The sequence below is a fragment of the Astyanax mexicanus genome, chromosome 5, assembly GCF_023375975.1.
Source record: "Astyanax mexicanus isolate ESR-SI-001 chromosome 5, AstMex3_surface, whole genome shotgun sequence".
Taxonomy (NCBI): Eukaryota; Metazoa; Chordata; class Actinopteri; order Characiformes; family Acestrorhamphidae; genus Astyanax; species Astyanax mexicanus.
The window spans coordinates 6487299-6513039 of record NC_064412.1 but is presented as its reverse complement, the minus strand read 5'-3'; the positions used below and the strand labels follow the sequence as shown (position 1 = coordinate 6513039).

At 36.9% G+C, this 25741-nt stretch overlaps 2 protein-coding genes across 5 annotated transcripts in view; one reads left to right on the top strand and one right to left on the bottom strand.

The window, feature by feature from the left end:
• The window catches only part of pltp (phospholipid transfer protein), a 188243-nt gene that overhangs the window by 32461 nt on the left and 130041 nt on the right, over nt 1-25741 (bottom strand). Inside the window, exon 17 of one of the 2 annotated variants that reach the window (XR_007439206.1) lies at nt 17912-17928. The exons of the other annotated variant lie outside the window; for it this stretch is intronic. The gene's annotated coding sequence lies outside the window, so the exon portion shown is untranslated. Of the gene's footprint in view, nt 1-17911; nt 17929-25741 lie in introns of those variants that run through there. 2 annotated transcript variants of the gene reach the window in all.
• Nucleotides 1-25741, top strand: part of slc12a5a (solute carrier family 12 member 5a) — a 297781-nt gene that overhangs the window by 195683 nt on the left and 76357 nt on the right. For all 3 annotated transcript variants that reach the window (XM_022675607.2, XM_022675608.2, XM_022675609.2), the window contains 2 exons: nt 22722-22816; nt 24168-24299. In XM_022675607.2, coding sequence (XP_022531328.1) covers nt 22722-22816; nt 24168-24299 — 227 coding nt within the window. The remainder of the gene's footprint in view (nt 1-22721; nt 22817-24167; nt 24300-25741) is intronic.

The window sequence follows — 25741 nt, the reverse complement described above, 5'->3', positions numbered from 1 at the left end:
GAGTCAAGAAATGGGTAGTAAAATTGTCCAATCTGAATTAATATGATACAAGCAATAGTTGTTTATACTGTAGTGTTGAGGGGCTGGTATAACTTTATGTGGTAGCCTTGGCTAAGCTTGTTAGCTTTGCATAAGTTGGATTTCCTTGTAATAGTCTTCACTGTTATCACTGTTATCTGTAGTATAGCTAAACTGGTCTCCTGTTCTTGGTATTGAGAAACGATATGCTACCACTCACTCAAGGTCTTCTTTCACACTGAAATCTACTCAAGCTCAGGCTCTGCTAATGAACTAATGAGTTGATTCAGGTGTGTTTAATGAGTAGGAACCTCTTCAGAATCTTATAGCTTTATCTCAATATTAAAATAATTCGATGAATTTGCTAAAGAATAAAGAGAAGCTAAATAAAAAATGTAATAGAAGATAAAAAAAAAACATCAAAGACACCAAGATAGATCAATTATGAATTATTTCTGTGAAGAAATGACAGAAGGTAGGCGTGCTGGATTAGTGCTGGAGTTCTGACCTGATTTCTTTAACAAACTCTTAACCCTTTCAGACCCTGCATCCATTACAATGAACATTATGTATATATTTTCTTTATTTTTAATTGTTTTGTTGCACATAACACTATTTACACAATTTGAGAGCTGTTGTCTATCAGAATAGACCATGAACCAGCCAATGAACAAGTTTATAAGCCATTGAGGCAAAGTACGTGCTAATTTTTTTTTACTAATTTATCGTGATTTAGAGCACTTTCATGTTCGTTTTTTACTGTTTGGGGATGGTTTCTGACATAAAAAGGTCAATAAGAAATATAAACATACACATATTACAATGAAATGGATCTTTTAAAAAAAGCTATTCAGTATTTTAGTTGATTGGATTTGTTTTTTTTATATTGATTTTATAGTAGAATATTAGAGTCTTCTTTTCTGTGCATTACAGACAGAAAACAGTATTCTTTTTTTTTTTCTTTTTTTAACAACCCTGGAGATAATTCAGATCTGAAAGGGTTAAAATACTAATTCTGAAATAGTTTTAACCTTAAAATATTTACAGTCACACACGTCACACAACCTACCTTGGCTTTGTTACTGTAATACTGAAGCTGCTAAAAGCCAGAGATGATACTGCTGTGCTGCTCTGTGTGGGTCAGCGGCAGCTCGCAGCACCGGAGCACAATGTAAAGCCCTGTAATAAAGACACAGTCCTGCTCCTGTTGGGCAGAGGTCAGTCCTGCTGCAGGCCTTTGTTCAGACCAGCAGGACAGAGACAGTGAAAGGTCTGAATAACCCCACGCTACTCTAGTGTAACTCGCACTCTCTCCAGACCACTTTCTGCAGTTGGTTAGCTAGTGCTCTGCAGAGTATCTCTGAACAGAGGTCTATGGAAAAAATAATCATTTTTTGCACTATAAGGTGCACTTAAAATCTTTTAATTTTATCAAAAATCGACATTGCACCTTTTAATCCGGTGTAACTTATATATGAATTCTACCAGTCAGGTATTAAAAAGCAGTAAAGCCACTCCAATGATGTACAGCGTTATAAGGATGAGTTTTCAGTGAAGTTTCTCCAGCACTAAGGCTGGGTGCAGCGGCATTAGCATTAGCTGCTAACCACAGTGCTAGCTCTTTCACTGTTCAGAGGTTATGAGAGTATGTTAGACTGTAGCTTTCAAAAACAAGATGCGTGGGACAGACCGCTAGCTGATAGCGCCCTGGGTTATCAGACTAGCACCAAGTGCTGCTAACCTTGGCTAGTGCTGCTGCTAACCGTGCTAAAATACTGAAATCTAAGCTTACTGTGAATGAACGGAAGTGCTTTACTCACCCAAATAAACTGTTTTCAGGAGAGAAACCTGTGTAGCTTAACATCCAGTGCTCGTTTGACTTTGAAAGAAAATGTTTTTGTTAAGAATTACAGTTTTGTTTACTTAGGCTTACTTGTTTACGAAGGGAAAAATGGCGATACCATTGTTCCTTACTGTTGTCTCTTAAAATGCACTTTATAATCCAGTGCGCCTTATAGATGAAAACTTCAGCACATCCCAAAGATTCTCAATGAGGTTAAGGTCTGGACTCTCTGTGGTGAACTCTCTCAATCCATGTGTGAAAATGATGATCATACGCTCCCTGAACCCTGAACTGAATCCTGACATTGTCTTATCTTGGAATATGGCCGTGATCATCAGGGAAGAAAAAATCTAATCCATTGATGGAATAACCTGGTCTATATTCAGTAGATTCAGGTAGTCAGCTGACCTCATTCTTTCAGCACATACTGTTGCTGAACCTAAACCTGCAGCAGACCAACTGCAGCATCAACCAACCCCACATCATTTACTTACTTAAATCCAGGTGGAGACTTTTTATTATTTTTTTTTTTTTTGGCCAGGCAGTGCGTATATTTTGTGTATATTTTCTGATATGATACAGAACATCTCTACCCATGTATTTCTCATTGCACGTTGTGGCATCAGCCAGTCATTTGTCAGCGCAGGCTCCCGGAGAGCATTTCCCAAACATGCAGAATAGCAACCACAAAACACGATCGCTCAGGTGTCACTCAGGTCGATATCATTACGCCGGGAGCGGGCGGGCAATAAGAAGCCGATATTGGTCTAATGCTGTGGCATTTCGTCTCTTGTCGTGGCTCGTGTGCCGGGGCGAGCAGCATTAGACCTTTTGGAAATAGCAGGGGGGGCGGGAGGGTGGGTGCCGGAGCAAATGAAGAGCAGCGGCATCAGTGACTCTTATTTATTTATTGGATTTCCACAAATAATCTGCTGTCAGAGAGCCCAGCTGTGGAGCTCGCTGGGGTCGGGAGGAAGAAAAATTAAGGCTGACACACACTGTCTCACACACTCGCACGCGTGAGGAAATTACAAAATGTTCTCATTCATCATCACAAGCATGCAGAAGCTCCCCCCTCCCGCTTTCTCTCCTCCTCCACTCTCCCCGTCTACGTCTCTCGCCCCCTTTGAATCAGGCCCATTAAAGAAAAGGCACCGGCAGGAATTTCCACCTCCAACCTGCGTTCAAATTTACGGCCTGATGCAACACCTTTAACACGTTGCCTCTGCGCTCAGGGAAATGTTCGCCGTGGCTCATATTGCTCCCCAAATTACTTTACCTCTGCACCACTTCATCTCCAGCGCTCAGACTTTCTCCTCCGTCAGGCTGACAGCCCAATGGTCCGTTAAATCCGCTACAGGTCTGAGAACAGCTTCTCTTGTCTCCTACAAAACCGTGCTAAGCCTTAAAACTCAGCAAAATGAGACTCATTCTGTATCATTTCAAAAGGTTCCCGTGCAGCTTTTCTGTGCTGGGCTGGAAAAGGCCAAGCCCATTTAGGCAGTCTTTTCTCAGGAACGCTGGGTGAAAATCCTCCGTATCTCATATTTCTACGTCATTTCGAGCGCTTTTGAAATGAAGTTTTTTTTAAAAGGACAAATTCTACAGCTAAGCCAGTCCAATAAAGGTTGGCAATTAGTCGATAAGCTGTTGTACTGGCTGGTCAATACAGGCTGAATTGAAGTGTGGAGAGAGTTTTACTCTAAACACAAAGGCACAAATTGCACAAATAGAGTCAAACTTGGTTTCCAGACATTCAGTTTATTGAAATACATCTTCAAGATTCTCTGCGTGATGCTTCTTCACATCTGCCTTTATTAAATCATTAATTCTCAACAAAAACAACAAAGATTAAAGCTTCTAAAGTGGTAAAATACAGGGGTTGGATAATGAAACTGAAACACCTGGTTTTAGACCACAATAATTGATTGTGGTGACGGACAGTTCTGATGGAAACAGGAGAGTTGAGGTTCACATTGAATTCGTGAATGTCGTGATTTGATCAGCCGTGGTTTTATGTTTTTTGGATACAATCCGGGTTAGCACCCGAACATCCCTTTCAGACAGCTTCCTCTTAAAGCGTCCACAGTTAATCCTGTTGGATGTGGTTGGTCCTTCTTGGTGGTATGCTGACATTACCCTGGATACCGTGGCTCTTGATGCATCACAAAGACTTGCTGTCTTGGTCACAGATGCTCCAGCAAGACATGCACCAACAATTTGTCCTCTTTTGAACTTTGGAATGTCACCCATAATGTTGTGTGTATTGCAATATTTTGAGCAGAACTTTGCCTGGTAACTGAACCTCCACACTCTGCTCTTACTAGTGCAATAATGTGCAATTAATGAAGATTGGCCACCAGGCTGCTCCAATTTAGCCATGAAACCTCCCACACTAAAATGACAGGAGTTTTAGTTTTATTGTCCAACACCTGTATCCTCAATATAGTCAGCTTGTCCTAAATTTTAATCTAATCAGCAGTAAACTGTAGCTATTACATTTAGAATCCTTAGAAATACATATTTCCACTAGGTTCCACAATGGTTTCCCAAAGGCACTTTTGTTCTGACCTTCCTACATTAAATACAGACATTTTTTTAGAATTACTCTGATTATTTGGAGCTTATAACTGAATATATACAATAATTATGAAGCGTCATATTTTATATTCTAACAGCTGACTGCAGTTTGGTCAAACTTTCACAGTCTACTAAATATATAAAGTCACTGCTGTATGTGGGACTTCCAAATGATCTAGACCAGGGGTGTCAAACTTCTCTACACTGGCTTGTTCTAAACAACCAGCAATTTTACCTGATTTTTGACATTTCTTATTTTTCAGTCTTATTAGAAAGCAAAATGTGATTGATTCCACAATGACTGTAATTATGCTGTTGGCTAATCTGATGTGTTAGTTTGTTTCTACTGTATATTGTATCCAGATTGAGTTTTTGATAGTCTTAAAGACCAGAAAGCGTATAAAATACGAATTTGTGAATCAGACTCAAACCACCAATTTGGAATTGTTTTAAATGCGACTACAATTGACGTCCAAGAATTGCACCAAAGACTCCAACCTCTTTACCACAGCAACAATGCAGAGATCCAATTAAATCTTCTATAAAAAAATATATGTTGTAACAACTGTCTGGCCAATAGTGGCAAGGTAAAACTCCCTCATACAAAGAGAAAAAAACCTTAGAAGGAACCCATCCTCCTCAGGTCAACCCTTTGTGATGTTCAGACAGGCAAATCCGATTTGATCACATGCAGAAAACAGTGCAGACACTCATCTCAACACATTTGATTTGAGAAATAAATTTGATTTGCCTGCAGCCTCAACATAACCTTTGAGGGCTTTAGATTTTAGCCACAAGGCTCTGCTTGCTGTGAATAAGGAGACGCTCTGACGGAGAAGCTCGGTGTAGTCCGATTCACCCCGATGCGCTGTGACAGCCTGACAGGAAGTGCTGAAACGCTCCAGAGGCTGAGCTGTCAATCAGACGCAGCCGGCCCAGCCATCCTATACAGTCTGTCCACACATCTGTCTCCCAACACATGCTTTACATAGGATATGATGATACAGACACGTTCATGTTCTGTCACTCTTTTAGCTGATCGACTGTCTGCTCTAAAAACGTACAGAGAGTTACACTGGATAAAGTACTTGAAGTGCATTTATATTATTATATATTATATTATTATTTACTTTTAATTTATTATTATTTTATTATTTATCTTTGTATCAGCAATTACTTAATTAGCTCAGAAAACTTGGTGTCTCTCTGCTTTAACTTATTTTACCCTTTAATGTTTGTGTAGGTCAACAAAAAATAGTGTTTTCATTACTTTTTAAATATTTTTTTTATTTAGACCTTTAGAAAACTTTGTGTTTCTCTGCTTCATCTTACTTTAACCTTTAATGTGCTCATCACGAAAAAACAATGAAATATTTAAAATTCATTTCTTTGTTTTGGTCAATAAAATTAGTGTTTTTTACATTTTAAATACGTTTTTCAAATGTAGACCTTTATGTTCTGTGAAATCAGAACTAAACTAACTAAAAAGACATAGCTATATTAATAAAGCGTATGTTGTATAAAGTTACAGAATTCGGTTCATTAAAACCTCTAAAACTATAATATGTTGAACATTATAGCACTACATAGCATCTTTTCTGGCATTCTGCATTCTATTGTATCAGCGATTAATTTAAAGCTCAGAAGAATTTGAGCTACAAAACTTTAACTTTAACTTTAAACTTACCCTTTAAAGTGCTTATCAAGGAATTCTTAGCGAAAGAATATTTTTAAAAAAATCTATGTTTGTTTAGGTCAATGAAATTAGGGTTTTTATTACTTTTTAAAGAACTTCTGCAAAATCAGAATGCTAACTAAAAATACAAAATAATATTAATAATAAAGTAAATGTTGTATAAAGAATTCCATCCATCAAAACCTCTAACCAATATATTATCTACATATATTATGATAGCCGTAACAGCAAGATATTCATCTTTGAGATACGATTTCCCCACTTTATCAAATCATCTCAAACTAAAAGTAGTGGAATTCTGAAATATGAAGCTGCTGATAAATTTCCTGTTGAAGGTGGTAAAAATCTCTATGCTTATTTTTTCAGTTTTTTGTCTTTTCCATAATGGAACGTTAAGAGACTGTGTTTGCCCTAAAGATAAAGGATATTCATTTATTCACTTAAAATGTGCGAATTATTTGAAAAAATAGATTCAGTGTGAACTAATCATTTCTTTTTTTCCAATGTTGACGAGGTGCAAAAAAAAAGTGACTCTTCATCCAAAATGGTGCAAAATATGATATTACAGCTCAAGCTTCAAGGCTTTCGTCAGATGTACCAAACACTAGACCGAACTCCTCTAAAAGCTGAAGCAAAATTAAGAGCAGGTGTGGTCGGCCCATTAATCGGGACGAGGGGTGGAGCCAATCCTCCTCTACCCCATCTAATAATGATGACTTGACTCTAGTGTGAACAGAATGAACAGAATTTATTTTGTGTCATTTATTTGCACCATATTTGGTTTAGATATTTTGCTGTTTACAGGATAATCCTAATCATGACCTCAAGCTCAGGTGTACTTGGGTTCTGCAGCAGGACAATGACCCAAAGCACAAACCAGTCCACCTCTGAATTGTTTAAAAACAAAACAGAATCAAAGTTTTGGAGTAGCCTAGTCAAAGTCTGATTGAGATGCTGTGGATGATCTTAAACAGAAAACCCTCCAAAGGGTTTTTTTCTTCAAAGAAAGATATAAAAGACTTGTTACCAGTTATTGGTAAAGCTTGATTGCAGTTGTTCTGCCAAGAGTGACACAACCAAGTTATTAGGTTTAGGGGCAAACACTTTTTCACACAGGGCTAGATTGGTTTGGATCGTTTTTTTTTTTTTCCTTTAATAAATAAAATTATCATTTAAAAAGTGTTTTTTTAATATATATATATTTATATATTTACTCAGGTTATCTTTGTCTAATATTAAAATTTGTTTGATAATCAGAAAAAAATCAATATGACAAAAACCAAAAACAAAATAAATTTATAGCGGGCAAATACTTTTTCATGCCATTGTATATCTTTTCTGTGCATTTTATGTATTAGGTATATTCTTTGATTCATTTCTTAGATGCAGATTGATCCATAACGAAGTATACTGTTGAAACATACAGTGTGTGAAAGATACCCATCTGTCCTTCTATTTTCTTCTAAAGTTATAAAAGCACGGTGCTCACACTGCTCTATACACTGCAGCTCTGCCTCCAGTGTTCATGAGCTTCTTTCTTCTGGTTGGAAAGCGAACGTCAATTCCTGTTATTTTATTCCTCCACTCAAAGCCCACTCGTCTTCACTGCTGTGTCTGGCAGGTTCAGCCTTTTTAAAGGGAATCATATAGAGTCCTTCACGAGTTAGGGGCTAAGGCCGTCTGTAACTCTGAGAGAACAGGATGTATGAGCACAGATTTACACTGCTTATGTCAATAAAGCAGACATGCCTTGAGACAAACTGGAGATAATAAAGTACAAAATCAATGATGAGTCACTTCCATTACCACTTATTTAGCCAGTTCAGTGTGAGACACACAGACTGGCCTGGCTGCAGGAGCTGAAATGGCAGCGAAAGGATTTGTTTTTGGAAGAGCCTGAGGTTTAGAGTCTAGAGTTATAATTTTTTTTAAAAAGATTTGAATGTTGTACTTCTGCGTGTATAGCTCTGGTAAAAATTAATCAGTTTCTCTGATTTTGCTATTTATAGGTTTATGTTTGAGTAAAATTAACATTGTTGTTTTATTCTATGAACTACTAAATAGTGTAATTTAGAGCATTTATTTGCAGAAAAAGAGAAATGGCTGAAATAGCAAAAAATATGAGTTCATATTCATAAAGTTTTAAGAGTTCAGAAATCAATATTTGGTATAATAACCCTGTTTTTTAATCACAGTTTTCATGCATCTTGGCATCATGTTCTCCTCCACCAGTCTTACACACTGCTTTTGGACTTTATGCTGCTTTACTCCTGGTGCAAAAAATCAAGCAGTTCAGTTTGGTTTGATGGCTTGTGATCATCCATCTTCATTTTGATAATATTCCAGAGGTTTTTTTTTTTTTTTTAATTTGGTAAAATCAAAAACACTTTAAATCATTTTTATTTGGTCTCTTATTTTTTTCCAGAGCTGTAAAATAGCTTTTTGATGGAAGGAGCAACAACTAAGGAGCATTTCATTCCTGTCCAATGAAAAACAAGTATCTCCAAAACTCCAAAACCAAAGCAACTTTACAGAAGAGAGAAAAAAAACTTTCTAAGAGTTTATTTCAGGTAATTTTGAAGTATTTCTGTTGGTCCATTCATCAAGAGATTTTGGCACAATGCGAAGGACACTTTGTCTGTTCAAATTATGTAGTAAACTAAAAATCGACAAAAATGGAGATACTTTGCTTTTTATTGGACAGTGATGATATAGGTTCCTAATTTATTAATCTATAGGCAAGCCATCAACTATGCACCATGCAGTTTGATTTATGGTATTTAGTATTGTGAAAATGCAAAAAATATGCTTTGAAATGTGCAAAACCAATGTACTAATTCACATAACTAATCATAGGTGATTTCTTTTTTTCTTTTTTTGGGGGCGGGGCATAACATGAAAGAAACCAGTCAGTGTTTGGCCTTTGACTTTAGTGGATTGCTATTTTAACGGTGCAGCTCAGGGTATAATATTGCAGCATTCTAAAGGCAATACAATATGAAAGCACAGCATAGACTCTACTGGACAGATTAGTGTGGTTGATATAGTGAAAATGTGTTTTAATTCTTGCCCTGAGCAAGCACACCACACTATAGATATATAGTGTTAAATTAAATGATCATTTGCTCTGGACCAGACCATCTGCCAAATGCCATTAAAGTAAATGCACCTTCTAATTACCAATTTAATACCTTAATGGAGGTAGTTATACTCACTCAGATTCCAGAGATCAGACGGTTCTGAAGCCACTTAACCCTCGACAAGATTATAGCCCTCCTTTAAAGCACTAAAACTGCATCCTACATTAGTCCACACTGTAACCTGTAGTGGAAAAATAACACAGCATATTAAACCCCTTGATATTAATCCCTAAATAATTCATTTAATTATTAACTTTGAAAAAGAAAAGGAAACAATACATTTACAGAAAGCTGACAATTCAACTTAATGTTCATTTAAATTCCATATAACCTAAAATCACTATGAGAAAATGACATTACTTAGGGTTGTAATTTTTCTAAATGCTAAATAAGTTAAAATTATGTTTTATGTCATTAATGCTTGCACCTTTAAATATTTGTGAGCAAATTCAACATTTTAACCACTGTTTACAGTGTTTATCTCTCAGTTATTTTTAAATAAATAAATAAATAACACTTTTATTAGAGTATTTTATTATTTTTTATCTGTATAATACAGACAGACAGTTAAAACTTGAACAATATGATTTTACATAGATAATCATAGAAATCTATACAGGTGCAATTTCTGATTGATTAAATGTAATGGCTTATTAGTTACTACTTTGTTTTATAATTACTTTTTAATTATGTTTTCATTTATTTTTTACCAATAAAGTCAACAACTTTCAACAACTAACAATATATTAACAATTAACAATTAGTTATTTTAGGTTTCTTCATAAAGCAAGAAACATAAGTCTGAATAAATAATTTTATAAATTCGATGTAAAAAAAAAAGTGGTACATTTTTGTGGTCAATATATGGTAATAATACCCTTGGCTTTAAAGAGTTAAAAACAGTTTTTTAACAGTACATTTCAATTCATACAGGTCCAGTATATTCATTGGTGGATTATATGTTATGCCTCATTCGATACTTATTTTTATAATTACTTCTATGACTTTTATTAATTATTTACATATAAAGCCTTTACAGCAAATAACCATATATCAACAATTTCCAGTTAATTATTTTATTTTCTAAGTTTCTGTGTGGAGAAATAAATGTAAGTCTAAATAAAGCACATTTAAATGTTTTTAATGCATTGTTCAATATATGGTTATTTGTTTATTTGTTGAAAATATGTGTGAAATATGAGACACTTGGCTTTAAGGCGCCACTAAACCACTAAAACTACTAAAAGTAATAAAACATACCAGTCCTTCCAAGCTTAATTTTTATGAACCTTTCCTAAGCTTTAAAAAACACTTTTATTTCAGTAATTTTTCACCTCTGCAGCGCCCTCTCAGGTTCAACTGTGCTACAGGCGTGGATGATGTGTCAGTGTACTTTGGTACGTAGACACATCACAATATGCAGATCAGTCTATCAATAATACCGCCCTAAACCTTCTGGCGTTAAGCCAATCAGCTCTCCCTCCTGCGCCATCCCTAAACCCATACATCACCCAATGCCCATTCCAAACTATCCCTCCCATTTTTAGCTCTGTTCAAATTTGAACTGAAGGTGGAGTCAGCTAAAATCAGAGAGTTTAGAGCCCCTTTAAATAGATACAAAATCTCCTTTTATGCTTTTTTTTAAAGTAGTGTCCTAAAATCCGTTTAATCCATTAAAAAGAGGCAAACAATGAAAATCTAAACTCCATCAGCTGAATCAGCGTGTGGTTCTCTGAGGTTAAATAAATGGAGAAAAGCTTCACTAGAGCTTAACAAGGTTTTCAAACCAGGCGGTTTAGCAGATCATCTGAAATCCTCAGTCCTGTTCTCATATCTCCTAATGAGGAACTCCTCGACCTGTGTAACTTGGCTCAGTGTTGCTGATTGTCTCGATGATGCCGTCCCCACCTCACACACTCCAACACACACTAAACCCCAGTCCAACACACACACACACTAATTAACTCAGAAAGCACTGGCTCTGAAGAGTGCCTGTTAAACATTGATCGTGGCTGGCAATCTTTGATGCAGGGATTTTAATTAATTCACCATCGTGCACCGCCGTCCGTGAGCGCCCGTGATGGGACGTGGCTTTCATGTGGAACACTGACCTAGGGCCCCATCATCCACCATCGAGAGGGGAATAAAGCGACTGCACATGGATCAGGCCTGTCACTTGGTGATGATGTAACGATAGCGTTTGGCCCCTGAGGGTGTGTGTGTGCCAGTTGGGCACGGTGAGGAGAGATGAATGCATTCGAGAGGCCTCCGGGTCTCTGTAGCTGCTTCAAACATATGGGTGTTTACTGCTCTGTGTACAGACTCGTACAGAATACATCCGTAAATGTTGTCGATGTGGTGAGATTTTCTGTATCTCTGAAATACAGAAAAAAACATTTCAGATATTAACTTTATTAACTTTACTGCTCTACCTCATATCTACAGCTGGATTCGTTCACACTTCGTACTGTATAGTTTTTGTATTTATATATTTATGTATATATTCTTCAGCATTTTTTATTTATTTATATCTTATAAGGTATAGTTAATATTTAAAATCTAAGTTAGAATATTCTATAGTCTTATATTTCTTACTGTGCTCTCTTACTGTACCTCAGTACTTTATTACTTTATCTGTCTGTCTGTCTGTCTGTCTGTCTATCTATCTATCTATCTATCTTGTCATTCTCTTTAAGAGCCAGTAGTGAGCTCTGACTTTGGCGCATTCATATCTTAACAGCATGCTGAGACGCTTTTGTGCGTCTCAGCAGAGAATACTGATCTGCCAGCAGCTCATTTAAGAGGCAGCAAGTTTATTTTTTTCTTTATTCTGTTTAATGTTGAATGACTTGGCTAAAATATGATTGTGCAGCTGACTGTTGACTGTTATCAGGGTTTTAATCAGTCAGTGGCGCACATGTATTTCCTGTCGCCAAGATACAAATACACCAGAAATGTACCTGAGCACACCTCACTTCCAGACCACCACACCCATCAGTGTAGATTTATTCCTAAACTCCTATATATATATATAAAAAGCTCCACAATAAATAAATGTGGCTATAGTGAGAATGTACTTAGCAGACAGATTGTTTTTATTTGGCAAAGAAGCACCTCCAATAAAAGCTTTTGGATCTTCGTAAATTAAAAAGTTGTAAAATCTGTCTTAAAAATATCTTAGTATTCTTATGTATTTTTATGCACAAATTTAGGAATCATCACACTTGTACATCATTCAGTTTTTGTATTTTTTTCGTTTAACTAAAATTGGTTATTTTGTGACATCGCCCAACAAATCATTTGAAGTACCTTTACTGTATTTTTAAAAGCATATGCTTGCTTTTTTATATGCATGTTTCTTACAATACATATGTGAGTAAGGTTGTATTGTCACGTAACAACCATCCTATGTATGATTAACAATGGCTGTATCTTTCTCCCAGTGCCCTGTTTTGATTGGTTAGTGTTTTAGTAAAAATGATCAGCTTCTGTTGTATATTTTTGCATTTATTTGTACTTTGTTCTTAATGTAAGTGTTACTTTAATTCATTTAAGGGCAATGGATGTAGAAACAAGGAAGTGGTCATAATATTTTGACTGGGCTGTCTATGATCAGGATGAGCAGTGTGTGTGTGTGTGTGTGTGTGTGGTGTGTGTATGCTTTGTGATGCTTTGTATGATCTGGATGATTCCAGCTCTACTTTTAAATGCACAACAGTAAACAGAGGCCTTTGAGGGCAGCTCCGCTATATAGTCCCTTTTCACTGATGTAATATGTGCTTTTAGAGCTGGTTTGCAATTACGCTGCATTCCCATCTTGACATTTGTGACTAATTTGTTATTTTCATGCAGTAGGTTTGTGTGGTTCAAGGCTACAGTAGATAATTAAGGGAAGGTTGTGATAAAAACATTCATTATAGAAGATTTGGTTAAATTGCCAGCAGAATACTCACCCTGCTCATGAGGTTTCACTGAAGCTTGAGAAAAGCTCTTATGAAATACTTGTTTAAAGCTTTAGACTTCTGTTATATGGTCTTAGCAACAAGCTGCAGATGGTGAGATTTCCGATGCAGACTAAAACAATAAAATCTGTTAAGTACTGGGCTCTGTATACAGTATGCTGTGTGTACAGTATTTCCAATTAAAGGGTTATTCCTGCATTACATCTAATACTGTCTATAACCATACCTCAGAAAATAGTAACTAATGCCGACTTTACACCTAAATAAAGCTTGATTTTCAAGCTATTTCTCTGTTGCAGACAAATTTCCAGAGTCGGGATAAAATCACGAGAGTCTTGTTAGAATCTTGAGACTTGGTTACTCAAATAGTGACATGAACAATGTCAACAGCCAATGTCACTAGCAACTCATTTAAGGGAACAGCAATGTTTTTTTTGTGTTAATTTTATTCTTTATTCAGTTTATTGTTAAGTTAAAAGTCTTTCTGAGTTTCTGTGTCTGTGTTTAACGAGTAGGGGTGTATACGCGCTGAGGGCGCACAATGCGCCTGAATGGTTAGTAAAAGATTGAGTGGCTGACCATTGATTGTTGTTAGGGTTTTAATCAGTCAGTAGCGCACCTGTATTTTCCACCACCAAGATATAAACCAGAAATTTACTTGAACACACCTCACTTTCAGCCCACCACAGCAATCAGTGCAAATATACTACTTTAGACTTCTGTTTTATGGTCTTAGCAACAAGCTGCAGATGGTGAGATTTTTAAATGCTTATTCATGCATTATTTTTAATACTGTCTATTACCATATGATACCTCAGAAAATAGTAACTAATGCTGACCTTACACCTAAATACACCTTGATTTTCAAGTGATTTCCAAAAACAGTTTAGAATAGTCTTGTTAGAGTCTTGAGACTTGGTTATTCAAATAGTGACATGAACGGTGTCAACAGCCAATAGGAGAGCTACGGGAAGCCGCAAGGCAAGAATTGTTAGCAGTTTGCAGTTAATATGACTTATAGGCTTCTTATTTTGATATGTATAGTATTTTAAGCACAGATAGCACTTTAATGGCATCATATTTAAAGTTATTTTATTTTGCACTACTTTGTCTTTACTTTGTGCAGTATTATTTTTAATTCAAGTATAAAAAAATGAATCCACATTTTGTTTACAAGAATAATGTTTTTATTGCATTAATTCTAAATCTAAAACAAAGGCAAATGTATAGCAGTAAAACTGTTGTAGGTTGTAGCAAAAAAAAGGGCGTAAAAGAAGTGTAACGCAGGAGCAGACGGGAGGCGGATTTATACGCGGGTAAGACAGACTTTAATAAATAACAGATAAACAAACAAACAAACAGTGGGAATAATGAATATAAATATGTACATAAACAAACAAACAGGGAGTAATGATAAACAGAATATAACTAAACAGGGCTAGGGATATATACAGGGATAACTATGTGAATATGTACAAAACAAAGAAATAACGTGACTAGAAATAAACTATAGCAGTAAATACAAGAAATGAGGAGAAAGCTATAAAGTGAACGTGGCGAGACAGACAACACGGGAAGGTGCAAAGACCCACGGATAAACATGGACTAACAGGTACTATATATAGTAACATGAAACACTGAACACCTGGGGAAGGGGCGGAGCTACAAATTAGACACACGTGACGGAAAATTACAGGAGAAACACAGGGGAACAGAGCGAGACCGTGACAAGAAGCTTATAGGCTTATAGTTGAACACAAAAAGTATTCTATTAAAAATATCAAGAAGAAACTGTGGCAGAAAATATAAACTTGATGGTGACAAAAGTTGTGAGTTTCTGAGTAAAAATAAATCACAGTATTGATATTCACATATCTGTAACATAATATGTAATATGTATAAAGTATGTAAACTCTACCAGAAACATGCTGGAAAATAATCTCAGAACAAATCTAGATGCTGTCTTGCAGTTAGTGATTCCCAGACTTTGTAAAATCTTAACCTGAGTAAAAAGTCTGTGACGAGTCTTTATGTGAGATTATGTGAGAAGGTGTCAGACTTTAGCCTGTTTAAAGTCTTTTCAGAGTCTCTTCAAAGTCATGTAGTATATGGACAGCATAAACTGGCACAGAGTAGGAAATGGCGTAGTAGAGGTTGTTTAATTTTTCAGTTGTAGATTTGTGTTTAGGCCAAAGTGTATTTAGGCCATTCATGTCAACTCATTCTGCAGTGATGTTGACCGATAGCTTTCCTTCTGGTCAGATGATAATTGACCAGAACACTGCACAAAGCAGCTCTTCTCCATCCAGCACATCCCAAAGATTCTCAATGAGGTTAAGCTCTGGACTCTGTGGTGAACTCTCTCTCAATCCATGTGTGAAAATGATAATGATCTCATGCACCCTGAACCCTGAACTCTTTCACAATTCCAGCACCATCAATCCTGACATTATCATCTTGGAATATGCCTGTACCATTAGGGAAGAAAAAATCTAATCCATTGATGGAATAACCTGGTCTATATTCAGTAGATTCAGGTAGTCAGCTGACCTCATTCTTTCAGCACATACTGTTGCTGAACCTAAACCAGTGAAGAGGACACCACCATATGAATCCACTGTTTTGACTTTCAAATTATGTCAGAATGGTGAAATGTGTTGTGACAGCCCTACTTTTAGGTCAAAGAGATTTTTTTTTGCTATATACACTTTCTGGCCAAAAAAAAAAACAGGTCACACACTCTAATATATCATTGGACCACCTTTATCTTTGATTGAGTCACACATTCACTGTGGCATTGTTTCAATGAGCTTCTGCAACGTCACAAGATTTATTATTTCAATCCAGTGTTGCTGGATTCATTTTTCACCAAGATCTTGCAGCAGCATTGATGATGGTAGAGTCTGACTACTGCACAAAGCAGCTCTTCTCCATCCAGCACATCCCAAAGATTCTCAATGAGGTTAAGATCTGGACTCTGTGGTGAACTCTCTCTCAATCCATGTGTGAAAATGATAATGATCTCATGCTCCCTGAACCTTCTGAACTCTTTCACAATTCCAGCCCCATGAATCCTGACATTGTCATCTTGGAATATGCCTGTACCATTAGGGAAGAAAAAATCTAATCCATTGATGGAATAACCTGCTCTATATTCAGTATATTCAGGAAGTCAGCTGACCTCATTCTTTCAGCACATACTGTTGCTGAACCTAAACCTGCAGCAGACCAACTGCAGCATCAACCAACCCCACATCATTTACTTACTTACATCCAGGCAGTGTTTACTCCCATATAATCCTATATAATTGGACACATAATCAATAATAGTCTATAATCAGTAGATAAATCACAGAAAACTTGAACAATAAGAACATCGTAAATCTTTCTTTTGTACCACACAGCTAAAAAGTTGCGTCACATTTTAGTGATCTATAGCGCATCGATCAATTGCGAAGCGTGAAATAAACCAATCAGTGTCTCACTTGACATTCCCTTTAAGAGCCAGGTGAGCTCTGACTTTGGTGCGTTCATATCTTAACAGCGGGCGCTTTGAGTGTCTCGGTTCACGCTATGAAGGTACGCCAGCAGCTCATTTAAGGGATCAGTAATGTTATTTTATACTTTATTCTGTTTATTGAGTTAACTGAGTTAAAAGTTGGGTTTGCACTCTGGATGCTAGTGATCTTCAGGTCCTCAGGTGGCACTGCTTAAAAAACAGGTTGCTTCTTTAAAATGGTAAAATATCTCCCTTTCAACATCCAATATGTGTTCTATGCTTTATTGCAAGTAAAATATAAGTCAAGAGTTTGAGGTTTACAAAATAATACATTATTTATATTTTACATACAGCATCCCAAAGGTTTTAAAACTGGGTTTGTACAAAAAAAGTTAAAAGAAATACCCCAAAATTATAGGAATAAGGTCTTTTGTGTGTGTATATGTTTGGCTGGAGACTGTATCAGCATCCTTCGCCTCCCCCTCCTGTAGAGTGTGTGTGTCTAGAGTCCCCATCCCCAGTCTAACCCTGTCACCCTGCTCTATAAATATCCCCAGAGCAAGCCAAGTCCTGACTCCAGGTGGCTTACTGACAGCCTGGGGCGATCAGCACAAACCCGGCTGATCTCCAATACCTCCACATTACAGATCAGCAGAAACAGACAGTTCATTTCAGCACTGAGCTACAACACGCCACTGTCTGAACACATTTATGAAATATGAACAAAAAGAAAACAGTAAGAAAAAAAGTGTGTGTATAGTTACAAATCCAGCTGTTGCCAGTTGTTGTCTTACTTTTTTTCTCTCTTAAGAGACAATCTTGTATTTCCAGTTTTGTATTTTTTTTTAACAGCCTTATATATTACATTGGTAACACTTTATTTCAATTGGTCCTTTAAAGAGGTGTCAAGTGACAAAGTACAACTACCTTACTTAAGTAGAAATGTTTTTATCTATATTTTACTGGAGTAATTTATTTTTTATATGACTTCTCTCCACTCTTCCCCCAGACTCTGATCCCTTGATTTATAAATGAAATGTAAAATTTACTGATGATCAGTGATGGGTTGTTTGGAGAGACATGTCATCTGCTGGTGTTGATCCACTGTGTTTTATTATCAAGTCTAAAGTCAGTGCAGTTTTGTTTTCCCGCAAAATCTTACAGCACTTCATGCTTCCCTCTGCTGACAACTTTTATGGAGATGCAGATTTCATTTTCCAGCGGGACTTGGCACACTGCCCACACTGATACCAAAAGTACCAACTGGTCTTATATAATTTTCTAATGTTTTGAGACTGATTTTTGGGTTTTCATTGACTGTAAGCCACAATCACCAACAATAAAATAAATAAACGCTTAAAATAGATTCACTCTGTGTGTAATACATCTATATAATATATGATTTTCACATTTTGAACTGAATTGCCTCAAAATAAAGTTACTTTTCAATGATATTAAATTTTTTGAGATGCACCTGTATATAGGATATTTTAACTCAGATGTGTAAAATATATTACAATCATAGCTTTTGATGCATTATAATCACAATCCATTATACATAATAAACATAGCTATAATGTATTATGTATTTGTATAAATATCTATAGCAATTTGCTCTTTGCAATTAAACATTCTCAACAGAGAGGTCTCTAAATCCTCAAAACTAATGGACTACAGTCTCTTTAACATAAAAAAAAAAAACACCTGCTGCACATTCCTTGATGAATGGACCAGCAGAACAGGTCCAGAATTACATTAAAGAGTAAAATCCACACCCTGATGTTCAGCAGATGTTTTGGATGTGTTTGGAGGATGCATCGCCTCTTTATTGGCAGAGAAACACAAAATTGACTTCGTACAGCAATAAGGCAATGCCAGCTGCTCCACCGCTCAGCAAATGTTGGAGTGGGCTGAGGAATGAGGACGGTCAGGTGGTGTAATGGCAGATTTAAGCCCCTTTGAGAACGTAGGGGACTGTATTGGAAAATGTGTTGAGAAGAAAAAGCCGCCCACTGTTGGAGGTGTTTGGACAGTAGGGTGAAGACTGTGTGGGAAGCAGGTCGATTTTAAGAAGGCATTATGAAAATAAAGGACAAATGGGTATGAGGAGATCACTGGAGGGCCTACACAACACTGATAGACATATTTTCCTTATTGTCCCATATTGTGGTGTTGATTAGTAATATAATATAGTGTATTTTCTACTTTTGGTTCCATTATAAGAAGCATGTTTGTAATAGAGATTTATGAGGTAAGATTTAATAATAAGGATCACAATTAACAGTACCTATGACAGTAATAAACACTGGCGCTATGATCTGGAGATTGCTGGTTCGAATCCCGCTCATGCAGCTTGCCATCAGCTGCAGGAGCCCTGAGAGAGCACAATTGGTCTTGCTCACTCTGGGTGGGTACAGTAGATGGCGCTCTTTTCCCTCATCACTCCTAGGATGATGTGGATCGCCACAAGGCTGCTTCTGTGAGCTGATGTATCAGAACCGAATCGCTGAGCTTTTCTCTGAGCATTAGCGCTGTGTTCCTACTTGGCGATGCTGCATCAGCAGCAGTTCTAAAAGAGGCGGAGTCTGACTTCACATGTATCAGAGGAGGCATGTGCTAGTCTTTAGCCTCCTGGTGTTGTGGCATCACTAGTGATGGCTGATATACAGCAGAATAGCATGGTAAAGTCCATTGGCCATATAAATTGGGAGAAAAACAGGAGAAAATAAGAAATAAACAATTTAAAAAATAATTATTGTAAACTATCACTGAATCCATTGGTAAAGAACCTTTATATCCACTGATATCTATTACAAATATGCTCTTTTTATTGGAACCAAAATGGTTCTTTAAAAAAAAGAACCTTTTGAAGCACCTCCAAGAAGGTTTCATCCCATTTTGGAGATACACTCTGTGTCTAATCCTTGTAGTGAATGGTTTCCAATAGAATAGATCTTTGTGGAACAGATCAACATGAAAGGGTTGGCACCATGTCTAATGCGAGGCATGGACTAGAGGGGTATAAATCCCTCAGAATTGAGCTGTGGAACTGTGTTCTCTGGAATGATGGTGCTCCATTAAATGCTGTTGTTATGTAGAGATGTAATCAATATTGAGATAATGAAGTATTACAAGTATTATTTTGTTTTGCAATACTGTATAGATGGTGTCAGACAGTAGCTAATTATTTTGCTCAGATTTTATTAATAGCAATGAATAGTGAGTAATACAGTGTTATAATACAGTGTTTCCCTTAAATGATCTTAAAACAAAGCACAGTACATTGTTTTCTGTACACTATATACAATGTATAGAATTATACACACTGTATCATGGTTATACAGGATTATATTGTATTGCTAGGTTCTCACTGATCAATTATTGCGATCAAATTCTTACAGTAAAAACATGTTTAAAACCTCCCTTGACAGTAAAAACAGTTACTAGAGACAATACCATTGAGTTAAAAAGAAACTACACAAGAAATCAGAAGGTGTCCCGATATTTTTGACCAGTTTACAAGTTTTTTGCGTGGTAGTCGTCCTGTGTTTTTTTTTTCCAGCGCATAACAATCACCCAGTTGACATAGAACGTTATAAGAACTTTATGACAATGCTTTATAAGAAAAAATTTTAAAAAGTTTTTCAGACATGTTAATGATATAATAATACTTAAAAAGGCATTTTTGGTTAATCATGGTTTATATTTATAATTTAATTTGAATTCCAACAAAAATGTCAGCACACACTCACATATATGTGAGTATATATATATATCCATATATGATAAGATGAAGCAAAAGCCACATCCAGACTTATGTTTACTTAAATATAAATATTTAACAATTACTGCATGCATAACTGCAGTACGCAAGCAAATAACAAGAAGATAAACTAATCCAGTTGTTACTTGTTTTCCTAACATTAGTAAAGTATACAATAATAAAGTATATGATTTATTGTTCATCTTAACAAATGATTTACTTGTAATGTGGAAATAATATTCATTAATGCTGTTGTTTCGTGTTTAATTAACATTAACTAATGCATTAATTTGTGTTATTTATTCAACACTTGTGTTACCAGTGTTACCACATTTTGTATGTTATAGGAGGGTTTCTTAACCCTTTATTTAGCAAGATTTACTAATGTTGTACTCTCCTACTTAATAAGTCTGAATGTGGCCATTAATATTATGTCAGTTATGACAAGAATGTTAATTGTAACATTCAGAAAATGTTTTACTAACCACAACTTGTAGAGTCAACTCTTAGTCATATTTACAGAAATTATTATAGCAAACCCTGCTCTATAATTTATTAGTTTTATAATTCACCATCTACTTACTTACGTGTTATGATCCGTTATATTGAAAATACAGCACCTGTTTTTTGATGTGTATTATCGGGGGCGTTGCCTGTGTATGTAAAGATCCGGGACTCAGCCCAGTAAATTATATTAGTTTATTAGCTGATTAGCTGGATCTGGTGGAAAACATACAGTTTTAGGGCAGAGACCAGGGTTAAGAAACTCATTTAAACTAAGTATAGTACTGAATTCTGGCTATCCACAACATCCAGCTTCTAGCTAACTGGTTAGCTAAATTAATTTTTTCGTTAATCAAATTCAAAGCTCTTACAATCGCCTACAAGGTGATGACAGAACAGGCTCCTTCCTACCTGCACTCACTCCTGAAGGCTTACGCTACCTCCCGGCCGCTGCGTTCCAATGAACGTCGCCTCGCTTTACCAAACAAACACTCACACAAAGCAATCCAGACTGTTCTCATACAGAGTTCCCCAATGGTTAAACAAACTACCTTCTACTACCAGATCAGGAGAATCTCTCGCTATCTTTAATAAACTCCTGAAGACAGAGCTCTTCAAAAAGCTCTTACTCTCCTAACACCTCTAACTAACTACCTTCTACTACCAGATCAGGAGAATCTCTCGCTATCTTTAATAAACTCCTGAAGACAGAGCTCTTCAAAGAGCACTTACTCTCCTAACACCTCTAACACACTAACTACTTCTAACCCCATTTCCTTCTTCCCCTCCTTCACTTCTCTATCCCTTTATTTCCCTTTGACCTCCTTTAAGCCCTATCTAAAAATGGGTTATCTTAATTCCTATTACTTTTGTACTTCATTATTGTAAGTCGCTTTGGACAAAAGCGTCTGCCAAATGTAATGTAATGTAATGTAATTATAGCTTACAGTAAATCCAAAATTATTAAAAAACACAGTATTCATTTGAAAATTAAGTAGTTATTGGCTAATCAGGTACATCAGGGCAAGATAAACATATACAGTATAGCTTTATTTTCTCAAACCTTGATCTGTGTGTTTTGATTCAGAGACGAGTCTTTTTTAAACAGCTATCAGAAACAATCTCATCACAGTTTACATGGTTAGTTCAGTTACGTTTCTTTTAGAAAAATTGGCGTATATCCAGATATGTTTTAACATCAGCGCTGAAACCCGGTGCAAGAACTTAAAAACCCTCAAAACCCTCAAAAATCCTCCCCACCGCGCTCCGCAAAACCAGCAAGCTGATTGGCTGTTTTTCCTGAAAGGCAGAATTCGTCTTTGAATTGGCTCCATGATTCGCATCAAGAGATTTTCCATTCACACAGCGGACAGCGGCCGGTTTCCTCACTAAAAATACAGCTAAGCTGAGTGAAACGATTCGGGTCTACTGGAGATTTATTCGGGGCTAAAGCCCCGGAAGCCCAGTCCAGGCGACGCCCCTGTGTATTATCGTACATGAACAAACAGCTCTTACAGAAAATGCAGACTAGAAATTATTTTCTGGCATCGATTTGGCGTCTCCTCTAGTGCAGCATCCCTAAGCATCGGATACGCTGCATACCCCCTGTTTGTGCCACTGGTGTGTGTGTGTGTTTGTGTGGGATGACGCATGCTTGTACTTTGGCTTGTGATGAGGTCTGATTGCGATGCTTATTTTCCACTGTTCCTCTTTCAGGAGATGGTAACCCCAAGGAGAGCAGTCCTTTCATCAACAGCAGCGATCCAGAGAAGAGCCAGCAGTATGACGGCAAAAACATGGCCCTGTTCGAGGTGAGCTCACACACACGCACACACACACAGGCACTCCACACACCTCCAGCTAAAGCTGCCCTTTTGGTGAGACGTGCCAACAAATATACACCCCAGTGAGTAATTGAATAAAGGCTTTGGCAGTGATTAATAAGGGTAATTAGTGTTTGAAGGGCAGTCAGACCACAGGAAATTGAACTGCACAGGTTAATGTCATCAAACTTGGAGCTCTTTAGCAGAAAGACACCAAAGTACCCAGGTAGGAATGACAAGATAGGACGGAATACACTTGAGCAGGTGATTTTAAAGGAGGACTGTATCTGATAGCGGCTTTTTATGTCACTGTGAATAATGATTGTGTTAGAAGCACCCTTTTTGCTGGTTTCCTTAAGCAAGGTGGACACTGTGCAATTTTAGCCTGATTTAACACTCGATCTGGTCGGATGCAACTAAATTTCATGATTGGGTAGAATTCGGTTCAACACTTCAGTTTCTGAATCAGTATCTCTGATTTTGCTATTTATAGATTTATGTTTGAGTAAAATGAACATTGTTGATCTCCCCGGCCTTATTCTTGCCAGTTTCAGCCTCTTTCTGAATAAGCCATTTAAGGGCTCTGTCCCTTTTATGCAAATAAGCTGTCACTCTCGACACCATATTTAAGTGTATAGATGTGTCAGTAGATGATGATTTTACTTTATGAATAGCGGTAAATGGTAATTTTGGCTTTTAGTTAACAGCTGTGCTGAACTCATCAAGAGTTAATTACTTGAATTTTTGAGAGCATCAGTTGTAAAGTAGTGAAGAGGTAGATTTACAGGTATACAGTAAATAGCTCTATTTGAGTAATGTTCTAATTCGTATTTTGGCAAGAACAGCTCAACTACTTAACTCTGTAAAGAAAAAATATAATTTAAGAAAAGAAGACCAATTGATCCAAAACATTTTTAAAACTTTAAAAAGTATCCTCAAGAGCAGTCACCGCAAAGACCATCAAAACCGTTATAATGATGACACTGGCCCTCATCAGGATACAGGATAAGTTTATCAGAGTTACCAGCCTGAGAAACCAAAAGTTAACAGCTCCATAGATAAAATCACCTAAAAGCTTCTTCACAGAGTATTATGGTTTGTTTAACACTTTTAAGTTACTACATGATTCCATATGGGTTCCTTAATAGTCTGAATAATTTCAGTCTTCAATTACAATGTAGGAAAATAAAAAATTAAAACTTTGAATGAGAGGTGAGTCCAAACCTTTGCCTGGAATTTTATTTATGGACCTTACTGTATGTCCCAATTTATAAAGCTGTTAATACTGATTTAATTGTGTGTGTGTGTGTGTGTGTGTGTGTGTGTGTATGTGTTGTAGGAGGAGATGGACACTAGCCCCATGGTATCGTCTCTGCTCAGCAGCCTCGCCAACTACTCCAACCTGCCACAGGGCAGCAAGGAGCACGAGGAGGCTGAGAACAACGAAGGAACCCGCAAGAAACCTGTACAGGTAACACACACAGACACACACACATACACACACACACACAGACCTTCAAAAGCCAGCTCTCTTCTGTTCTCTTGTCCATCAGGCCCTTTATTTGGTGATCTCACAGAGCTGCTGCTGTTAGACAGCTGTGTGTTGGTCGGGTCATGGTTGGGACTCAACCTCCTGTCTGAATGACAGATCTCAGACTTCTTCTTCCTCACTAACCTCTGACCTCTGACCTGCAGAGTGTCTCTGAGGAGGAACAGCTCTCATTAGACACTCCCGAATTCTTCAGTCTGAGACAATCGCAGCTCTTCTTTAGCTCTCCCACTCTGTACAGAATATAATCCAGAGGATAGAGTTATGGGATTTTCACACCAGCACTGTTTGGTTTGTACCCTTGGTGTACTTCGATTAAGCAGGTGTGAAAACAGTAATCGCACTCGGATGGTGATCAAAACAACCTCACCGAGACCAGATGGTGGAGGTGGTCATGGGTTGGTCCCAAACAAACTTTGAAGCACTTTACTTGTGATAGGAGCGTAATCTGGTCTCGATCGGACCCAGCAATCAAATGTACTCCTTTAATTTGAGCTAAACTGCAGATAAGGCGAGGTTTAATATTATATATTAGCTAGACAGTGCTAATTATCACAGATATGAACAAACGCTTTCTCTGCTGCTCCATGCAGTTTGCATTTGTGCTATGTGCAGCGTTCACTGCTCACAGTCGTCTGACTCTGAAACCTCAGCAGCAAATTTTCAGCATTCTGAAAGAAAGAAATAAAGGAAGGAAGAAGGAAGGAAGGAAGAAAGGAAGGAAGGAAGGAAGGAAGGAAGAAAAATATTTTCGGTACCACTTTAAAATAAGACTACCTTTATAAAGGATTTACAAATGGTTTACACTTAGTTTATTAATGGTTACTAATTCGGTTGTAAATGCCATAAAAATCATTAATAATCAGTTATAACACATACGTAGAAGTGCAACAATATAGACGGCTGTGGGTTCACTATTTGGCAAACAACAGGTCATTGTTGCCCTTTCTACATATGTGTTATACCTGATTATTAATGATTTTTAAGGCATTTACAACCTAATTAGTAACCATTAATAAACTAATTGTAAACCATTTATAAACCCTTTATAAAGGTAGTCTTATTTTAAAGTGGTACCATATTTTCATATTAAAGCTGAAGTAATGCAACTAAAGTTTTTTTTTTTTTTTTTTAACACATAAATGTAGATAAGTGGTCTTATGATCAGAATTTCATAAAAAGAATCATAATAAAATCATGATAATGAGTGTTTAAAGAGTGAGACTAAGCGCACTCTTCACTCTTCAGCTCCAGCCGCCGCTGAGACGCGACAGACGTGAAGAAAAGAGAGAGAGAGAGAGAGAGAGAGAGAGAGAGCGTATTCGTCCTCTCAGAGCGATTGCAGGGAGACGGATAATCTTCCC